Source organism: Nanorana parkeri, unplaced genomic scaffold (genome assembly GCF_000935625.1).
Source record: "Nanorana parkeri isolate BGI_ZX_2015 unplaced genomic scaffold, ASM93562v1 scaffold1239, whole genome shotgun sequence".
NCBI classification, from domain to species: Eukaryota; Metazoa; Chordata; class Amphibia; order Anura; family Dicroglossidae; genus Nanorana; species Nanorana parkeri.
In genome coordinates, this window is record NW_017307507.1 from 387,840 (window position 1) to 397,874 (window position 10,035).

The window sequence follows — 10,035 nt, forward strand, 5'->3', positions numbered from 1 at the left end:
AAGCCCCCCCCCCACACCACACACTTCCCAAAAACACAACGAGCTACAGGGCCCCCCCCAACACCACACACTTCCCAAATACACTACAAGCTACAGGCCCCCCCAACACCACACACTTCCCAAATACACTACAAGCTACAGGCCCCTCCCAACACCACACACTTCCCAAATACACTACCCATGAAACATTTTATTTTTATAAAGAGGACTGAAAAACATCATAAACATTTCCGACAAGTCACTGGAGCAGTGGCGTAATAGCCATAGCGACCCAGTCGACCGCTATGGGACCCGGGCACAGGGGGGCCCGGCCAGGACACCCCCCTGATGCCGTGCAGGCCGCCTGGGTCGCTATGGGTTAGAACGCACCACTGTTCAGATCACCGTGATCTGTGCAGCGCTGCGTTCTTCTCCATAGCCGCTGCTGAGTCAATGAGAGTCAGCAGCGGCGGTGGAGGAGGCTGGACGTGGCGGGGAGGAGGAGGGGCGACGGAGGACGAGGCGGACAGGTAAGGAGTGTGACCGGCCCTGCGGGGGTCGCTCTCAGGTGAGCTATGTGGGCTCTTCAAGGTGTGTAAGTAGAAATCACAGGGCCCCATACAAAATTTTGCTATGGGGCCCTGTGATTTCTAGTTACGCCCCTGCACTGGAGCTCATGTCAGCGTTACAAATTATCATTTTTAGATCCAGGAAAAGAAATGTTCCGTTACCGGTAAAATTTAGGAATCTTCCAGGACGGCAAGCCTACTTCTAGGGTGCTTTCCAGGAAGAAGATTGGGGAAACGTATACAAGCCCTTTGTCTCTCCGGATTTTTGTCTTTTTCTGTCACTAGAATTTCCAGCTTTGGACGTCTCGGTTTCTATTCCCCTACAGTCCTATACGAGTTGAAAATTTGGAAAATTGCCAAAAAGGAGTATAGATATTCTTCAGTAACAGTTTGGTTCAGAATTGTCTTCAACCCGGAGAACTCCATGTCAGTATTGGTTGTGGTACGACGACTCTCACGTGTATGAGCCTTGGCATATACGTCCGGTGTTCTATGGAATTCTCCAACTCGTTGAGACCTCCAACTCAAGTCAGTGCGTCTGCGCAGCCACCCAAGAGAAGCATCAAGCTGCACAATCTGCGGCTGCCGCACGCACACCGGCGCCGTCTTGTCTAAATCTACAATGGATATGACGTCACGAGTTGGAGATCTCGACAGAACACCGGCACACGGAACTGCATGTCCCGGGCGTGAGCCGATATGATTCGTGCAATCCCGGGTATTGCCTTTTTCAGACTTTGTCTCATGCTTGGTGTGCAGGATTCTGGCCCTGCCCCTCCTGTGGTCCCTTACCCCCCATGGCAGGTGGATGCTGAATTTGGGTGTCCCCGTGTCTCACAGCATAGGCCAATGTCAAAAGAACCATCGTGTACAGACAGTTCTTTTCTACATCCCTATTATGTGTTACTTTACATTCACACCGTACTCTGCTCACGTCTTTCAGCGCTTTTTTTTTTGGCAAGATACCCTCTCCCGAGTAAGCCGATAAGTGGCAAAACGCGTAGAGCCAACACACCAGCTAGCAGATTTCATAGAAATAGATTTTCCAATCACACATTCTGTCATGTTGGCTTATAATGAGCTTTCTACTCGCCATTACAGACATTCTGAGGGGAATTTATCAAGAACTGGAGCAGCGGTGCATGGCAACCAATCAGATTCTCTCTTCAGTTTGTTCAGTTAAAGGAGAACTATGGGGTCAGTGTTTTCCCCATAGTTCTCCTTAGGGTAACGGGAGGACACAAACTAGCGTCCTCCCGTCACCCTAAGCTACAGCTCACGGTATATTGAGACGCCGCAGCCGATCGGGACTTAGACGACGTGATCCGCCCAGCTGCGTGAGTGACAGCTGGCTCTGCCTATCTAGAGGCAGAGCCAGCGGTACCCGCCCCCTCCCGTTCCGCCAGTCAGCGCTGGCAGATCGGAACGGGGAGGGGGGAATCCAGCCCCTCCCCCTGTCACGGCAGAGAGCTGTGACAGGATCGAGAGGTGCGAGCGAACGCCGGTATGTGTTCTCTCACCTCCCGATCTACTGAGCCGGCCTGTGACCGTCTCATTGGTCACAGGTCGGCTAGAACTATGAGGTGAGTGAAAAGCGCCCACCTCATAGTTCTCCTTTAAGATTTGAAAATGAAAGGGGAAAAGTCGATTGGTTGGCATGCACCGCTGTTCCAGATTTTGATCAATATCCCTCAATGTGTTTTAGACGTATTGCTTTTACGAGTGAGTTTGTAAATAAAACGTTCGAGCTTTTACATTTCTCCGACACAATTGGTGACTTCTAGAACGGGGCTCCCGTCACATAAAAGCCCATTTTAAGCATCTCACAGCCACAGACATGACTCAGCCGTCAGAATTGCTTCCAGCGTAAGGCCGAAAGTCGGCTGCACGCAGAGTCCTGGCAGCTCTGTTTGAAAGGGGCCGCCGCCAGAAACATGAGACAGACATCGATGGCAGTGAACAGGTTAAAGCTGAACACAGGGAGAAGTATTGTCTAAATACAAGTCATGCGTGTTCCTCCTGTAGTTTCCTGCAGGCAACCTGTAGTGGGAGGGGCCTGCTGGGTCCCTCACACAGCTCTGCTCAGTAGTGGGTGGGGTCTGCTGGGTCCCTCCCACAGCTCTGCTCAGGCTATGTACCTCACAGTGATGATGTCACTGCTACTTTTACAAGGCAATAACTGGGTATGCAAAAGGCGTTTGCTGCACACAAAAAAGGGGATTCATATATATTTAAAGTTATTATTAAAAAGTCAAATGGTTCTTATGCTATTCCAAATGCATAAAAAGTCCTATGCAGGGTCCTATGGAGCCACCCTTGTGGCAGCCATTCACGGCACCGCTCAACCATAAACTTTGCGGTAGGTTTTTAGACCATGCGAGTAAATTTAATGCTGATCACCCGGCAAGCAAGTCGGTGTTCCCCTTTAGTGTTCACACGTAAGGGATATGGGACTCCGCTGTTAGGCGGTATGGCCGATGCCGTGTCTCTGCGTTTATGGAATCGCGCTAAGGGAACCCACCCCTCCCTTCTCCAAGATAGTAGATGGAGCTGCCGAAGACTCCCTTGCGATCTTGTACTGGACGGGAAGTTCAGAGAAGCCAAGCTGAGAGAGTCGGAGCTGTTCAGAAACCCGATGAGTGCAAGTGATTGGGTAAAGAAACGCTTTGCTGGGCGATGTGTATTTGCCTGATCCGGATTCATCGTGGAGAGGATAGAATACTGTAAGTGAAGGTTCCTGCGGCCGGAGTTCCGCTTTCATTTGTTTTATATCGTCACAAGGTTCAACTCTAACAGTAATCAATTAACAGACAGAACAGCGGCTGAGTAAAGGTGATTCTCCTTCCCCGAGGCCGGGAGCTCCCCAACCAGGAAACACTCATCCGGCCCATCAAAGGGCTCTCCTTATGGAGGAGGAAGGAACACAACCAGCAGGGACAACAACATCCTGTACACAGATACCAGAGGATGACAATAGGGGTCCTGAAACCAGAGGATGACCCCCAGGCACAGAAACCAAGATTGACATACCAGCAAGGAAACTCGAGGATGACCGAGGCGTACAGAAACCAAGAGGAGGGCGACCCCCGGGCCCAGAAACAAGGAGGAGGGCGACCCCCGGGCCCAGAAACAAGGAGGAAAAACATTTCCTCTGCAGCATTCGTATCATTTATTGATGGAGCGCGGCCTCAGCTCAGAGAACGAGTCATATTCCTCCGCCGATCCCTCTCTGGAATGACAAAGCACTGACAGCGTTCTCCCTGCTGCGCCCAGACGGAGTGCGGCCTCCCGTGGCCGGCTACAGATGGACCTCCAGGGAGAGAGAACGCCACTGCCGGCTTTGTGACGCCCGGACTGCCGGGAGGACGAAGCTTCACGCCGGCACATTAAAGGGAAACGGTCGGGAGGTCTAATGTGGGAGCCGCCACCGATAATCTCTCACAGAAGCAGCCACTTTGCTGGATGTCAAGGTGATCCTCAGGGTTCAGGCGCGAGTCAGACGCTGAAATGTCTGCAGGTTAGGAAACATGACTGTACTAGAGGAATACATCCTCCAGGTGGATGTACCCGGCTGACCATCGGGGTACAGACAACATCTTATAGGAAAGGAGCGGCGAGGGCACCCCTATACCAACACTATACCCTCCTGAACTACATACATCCTCCACTATAACAATACCCTCCTGGACTACATACATCCTCCACTATAACAATACCCTCCTAAACTACATACAACCTCCCCTATAATAACAATGCCTCACAAGCTAAACACAACACCCCGCTAACACAATGGCCCGGTGTCACACACACAATGCCCTGTGTACTCACTCGGCCCCCTCCTACCACCTGAGCCCCGCTCCGTCCCCACACGGGGGTGGGAGGTCCCTCCAATCCAGGTCAGGATCAGAGGACGTGGATTCCCTATCAGCGAACGGCCATGTTCCCCACAACCGTCCACTTCAACCTCAGCCGTACTCACCGACACACAACACCGCCAGCAGGAGCGGCCACAGCATCTTCCGCCCGCACCGACACACCCGCATCACCGCAGCCATCTCCACCTCAGCACGGCAACTCCACATCTACCGACACAGCCATACCAAGTCCCGCCCTACCGCTCCCTCATTGGGCTACGGGCGCCTCTCTGATGGCGTCATGAGGAGATAGAGATATCGCATTGCATAGGGAGCCTGTCAATCAGGCAATCAGACCTGGTAGGGATTGGCTGAAAGAAGAGGCGGGATCTGAGCTTTCATTGGCTGATTCTGTCTGAGGTTTGCTGTGCTTTCTGCTTGCCAGGATTGCTGAGGATTTCCGTTCGGCTGGAAGGAATAAACTGATTTTTTTGTTACATATGGATACATTGTTACAATGAATGTTCCATAGCGAGATTCAACGTTCTAGGACCGGATGTTCGACATTCTATTGGTCACGTGCGCGGGACATACCATATAGCGGCTCGTTGGTCTAGGGGTATGATTCTCGCTTAGGGTGCGAGAGGTCCCGGGTTCAAATCCCGGACGAGCCCTGCTTTTATTCACATAATCCCCAATTTATTTACTGTATTATTATTCTTCATTATTCATAAAGGCTCAAATTACAACTCACAAGCATCATATTACATCATAAAAAAAAGACAAGGAGGCAAAATATTTTCATTTTTAGTGTCACGCAGTCCACATGAGTGTCGCACAGCCCACCAGAGAGTCGCACAGCCCACCTGAGAGTCGCATAGCCCACCTAAGTGTGGCACAGCCCACCTGAGAGTCACATAGCCAACTTGAGAGCTGCACAGCCCACCTGAGTGTTGTACAGCCCACCTGAGTGTTGTACAGCCCACCTGAGAGTCACACAGCCCACCTGAGAGTTGCACAGCCCATCTGAGAGTGGCACAGCCCACCTGAGAGCTGTGCAGCCCACCTGAGTGTCACATAGCCCACCTGAGTGTCACATAGCGCACCTGATAGACACACAGCCCATCTAAGAGCTGCGCAGCCCACCTGAGTGTCACACAGCCCACCTGATTGTGGCACAGCCCACCTTAGTGTGACACAGCCCATCTTAGTGAGCCACAGCCCACCTGAGTGTCACACAGCCCACCTGAGTGTGGCACAGCCCACCTTAGTGAGCCACAGCCCACCTGATAGTCACACAGCATACCTGAGAGTCGCACTGCCCACCTGAGAGCTGCACAGCCGATCCAAGAATAAGCACAGCCCACCTGAGAGCTGCACAGCCGATCATCTGAGAGGCCACCAGGAGCTGTCAGGGCACCAACCCAGAACAGCACAGAGTATGTGGCTTCATATTATTTTGTATTGCTGTATATTGTATTGCTGGGATTTGTAGTCCTCTATAACTGGTCTCCTTACCTCCCCTGGCTGCCTCTCCTCGCTCTCTCCTCTATATTCCCAACCAAAATAAAATTGCAGCACACGCCGCCAGAGTATTCGGGTTTCGCTTGAAGAAAAGGTGGCAACCCTAGTCTGAACCCTTCCACACTTCATCCAAAAAATGTTTGGCTAGAGATGCTCCTCCCTCTCTCCACTTTGTAGTTCACACCGCATTTCCTGCAGGTGCAATGCTCTGCAGGCGTCATTGCAAAAAAAATCCAACACAAGCATTGTTCTTGTCAAGGACACTTTGGTGGCTCTGCCTCTCCCTGGCCTGGCCTGGCACTGTGTGAAGTCAAGGGGGGGCATGCCACGCTTCCTCCTATGTCTGAAAGTACCCAAATTTTGACCTGGCGGGACATTCGCTGGAATTTCCCCTCTTCTTCTAAATCGCAGAACATCTCCTCACCCCACAATGAGAAAGCAGAAAGCAGCAAAGTGAACACAATGCAGAGACGGTTTATGGGATAGGAAAGTGTATTTCTATTGTACAGCCTGAATACAGGGCAGGTCGGGGCGCGCCACCAGACAACACTTCCCATCAGCCTCACAGCACAATATTCAGGATGGTTCATGCAGTGGGGGGGAGATTAAGAGCTATTATCCTGCAATGAGACCGGGACGGGAGCCAGGTTTACATTGGCACGAAAATATAAGAACGCGAAGCTCCAGAGACAAAGGATACATGAAGATGAGATGTGAAAGAAACGCGGTTACTTCTGAAAGGAAACGTTGTTTATCTGGAATTCACTTTAGCGTGCTTGCTGTTCCATATTTCCATTGCCGTATTCCATATAAGGATTTGTAACAGCTCCCTCTACTAGTCATCTGCATATCAGGGACTGGATATAAAGACTGGATAAAGAATACACCCATTGATGCAGCTCTGTATTAATTAATACACCATTACATTCACTTTATTAAAGGAGAACTATGAGGTGAGTGAAAATCACTCAGCCTCATAATCTGAGCCGACCTGTGACAATGAGAATGTCGCACGTCGGCTCTATAGATCGGGAAGTGAGCGAACACATACAAGGCGCTCGCCCACTCACTTCTCGATCATCTCCCTGCAGAGAGCTGTGATTGTCACTCACGGCTCCCTGCAGGGATTCCCCGCTCCTCCAGCGCTGACTGGCGGAAGGGGGCGGGCACAGCTGGCTCTGCCTCTAGATAGGCAGAGCCAGCTGTCAGTCACGCAGCTGGGTGGATCTCGACTGTACTGAGCTTTGGGTGACGGGAGGACGCTAGTTTGTGTCCTCCCGTGACCCTTAGGAGAACTATGGGGAAAAACCCCGGACCCCATAGTTCTCCTTTAACTCATATTTAGCAGTATAAGTACCGTTTGCATTGGTATCAGCCTCTTGCAGTCCCCTATACAGCAGCGCTTGGGGAAGGAGGGGCGGGACTGGGAGCCATCCAGGTGCTGCATGTCAATGCTGCTGACAAGTAAAAAGCTGGTAGCAGGAGAGAGCAGAAAGAGCAGAGGGATGGCCTCATCAGTCTGCTGCTGCTCTTTCACTATCCAGTCAGCTGACTGGGGGTGGAGAAAGAACAAAAAACACCACTGCATTCCTTAGTGGTGCCATACAAATGGCTGCTCTGTGGGGCCGTGTGACTATCAAAACTGGCTCAGAGAAATATAAATCCTTTGACAGGTATAGCAGCTCCTTTATATTTCATCTGCGTATGAAACTCTTTTCTTGGAGTTCGGCTTCAATGTTCCCTGTTATGGACTGCTAAGCTCAGTTGGCCTTATAGAGTCGGCTCTTACCAGTCACGGAAGTTTGAGGTCGGAAAAGGAAAGCTTACTTAAAAGCCGGTGCGCCAAAGAGGCTTGTAATGAAGCTGAGAACAACTCCAGATACTAAAAATAAGGCACTCCTGGTCAATGCACATCAATAATTTTTACTTGCACATGGCTAGAGTGTGTTTGGGGTTTTGAATTGTAGGAATGTGCTCTCCATCACCTTCTATGAACGTTTTCTGGCAGTGCACACCTGACCCTCATTAAGCACCTATAAAAGGAACTAGGAACTTTCACCACGTGCCTGATTAACAGGTTAATTTACACCGCATCATGCCTGGCTTTACTACATTTATATTGCTTACCGGACTTCTATCTCGAATTGCAGTTTGGACTGCTCCTGTCTGCCACCAACCTGTACCATTTATGTCCTAAATTACCTGATTTATGTAGTCATGTGACTGTGCCATCTTTGCTATCCAACTCACAGCGTATAGGTCCTGGGCAGGGAGTAATAACATCAGCAATGCTACCAACATGGAGACAATGCTTGTTGGAACATGTAGTTTTAAGCGGTGCGCACCTCCCTAAAGTGACTCTAGTGCATGCTGCTCAGGGACTACAAGTCCCAGCAGGCATTAAAGCTACACGCTGGTTGTATTTGTCAGGGAAAACACTTTAAAGTACAGGTACAGATACGTGCTCACTTTTAGCCAGTGGACCCAAATTGCAAGCTAAAGTACAATCATGCACTATTGGAGACCAACACACCAAAGTATGCTGCAAGCTAGTCATGTTTATTATACAATTGTATTAGCATATATAGTGGAATATCTGTAATTGGCGCCACTGATCATTGGTTATATGGAGATGGTGGTTATATGACTTCATAGGGACTTTTTGGCAACCTTCAGATATTATACTAACTCAGATGTCCACAGGTTTGGCACGGTGCCTTTGTCACAAGTTCCTTAGTCTTGTCCGGAAATCCACAAATCTCAACATGTTCCAAAAGTACAGAAGTAACATAGAATAGAATAAAAATATACCAAAAATTGCTAAAAGTACACAAATGAACATTAATAGAATCCTAGTCTTAGTCCCTAGGGTTCACCTAAGGGGCCAAGCCATGAAAAACAACCCCACACCATAATCCCCCCTCCACCATACTTTACACTTGGCACAATGCAGTCAGGCAAGTACCGTTCTCCTGGTGGCCCGCCAGACCCAGACACGTCCATCGGATTGCCAGACAGAGAAGCGTGATTGGTCACTCCAGAGAACACGTCTCCACTTCTCTAGAGTCCAGTGGCGGCGTGCTTTACACCGCGGCATCCCACGCTTTGCATTGCACTTGGTGATGTAAGGCTTGGATGCAGCTGCTCGGCCATGGAAACCCATTCCATGAAGCTCTCTACACACTGTTGTTGTGCCAATCTGAAGGCCACACGAAGTTTGGAGGTCTGTAGCTATTTACTCTGCAGACAGTTGGCGACTTCTGCGCACTGTGCACTTCAGCATGCGCTGACCCTGCTCTGTCATTTTACGTGGCCTACCACTTCGTGACTGAGTTGCTGTTGTTCCCAGTTGCTTCCACTTTGTTATAATCCCAGTAACAGGTGACCGCTGAATATTTAGTAGCAAGGAAATGTCACGGATGTACTTATTGCGCAGGTGGCAACCTATCACGGTACCACACTTGTAGTGACTGAGCTCTTGAGAGTGACCCATTCTTTCACAAATGTCTGTAGAAGCGTCTGCATGCCGAGGTGCTTGATTGTATACACCTGTGGCCATGGAGGTGATTGGAACACCTGAATCCAATGATTTGGAGGGGGGTCCCAATACGTTTGGCAATATAGTGTATATATAAATATTTGAAGCCATTTAAAGGTGCCACATAAAGGTAGCATTGCTGGTGTCATTCTGTCACCCGTATGGTCCTGGGAACTACAGGGGGGGCGTGTACATGACAACCGGGCCGCACAGGAAGGGGATGTGTGATGCTCGGTGTCAGGAGCCCATTCACTCGATGAAGATATGGGATTTTTGATATTCAGCCCATCGAGATGAAGAAGCTCTAAAGGACACAATATGTGTAAGTGGAACAAGGACGCCCTTTGCTACTGCAGGCAAGTTAATAAAAACTAAACTGGAGTATGACTTTAAATTGGAGCTTGCAGGGCCTCTCAGTTTCCCTACAAGTAGTTGTAAGTTGTAGTAATAATCCCGGCCTGACATAAGCGTCACAGCGAGCGTTCTGATCTCTCCCATCTGTTATTCCTGTGTTAAAACAGCTGTCGGTCCTGATGTTCTTTGCAGATGCTTTTGTGTGTGTGTAGGAAAG

The 10,035-nt window shown here is 49.9% G+C and overlaps 1 protein-coding gene and 1 non-coding gene across 2 annotated transcripts in view; one reads left to right on the forward strand and one right to left on the reverse strand.

Moving 5' to 3' along the window:
- The window catches only part of MPZL1 (myelin protein zero like 1), a 38,705-nt gene extending 34,051 nt beyond the window's left edge, over window positions 1-4,654 (reverse strand). The window contains exon 1 of the mRNA XM_018568751.1: window positions 4,528-4,654. Coding sequence (XP_018424253.1) covers window positions 4,528-4,630 — 103 coding nt within the window. The 5' untranslated portion in view covers window positions 4,631-4,654. The remainder of the gene's footprint in view (window positions 1-4,527) is intronic.
- A 350-nt stretch (window positions 4,655-5,004) lies between these two features.
- Window positions 5,005-5,076, forward strand: TRNAP-AGG. Its single transcript has one exon. It is a non-coding gene; the product is annotated as a tRNA-Pro (tRNA).
- Window positions 5,077-10,035: the final 4,959 nt, after the last annotated feature.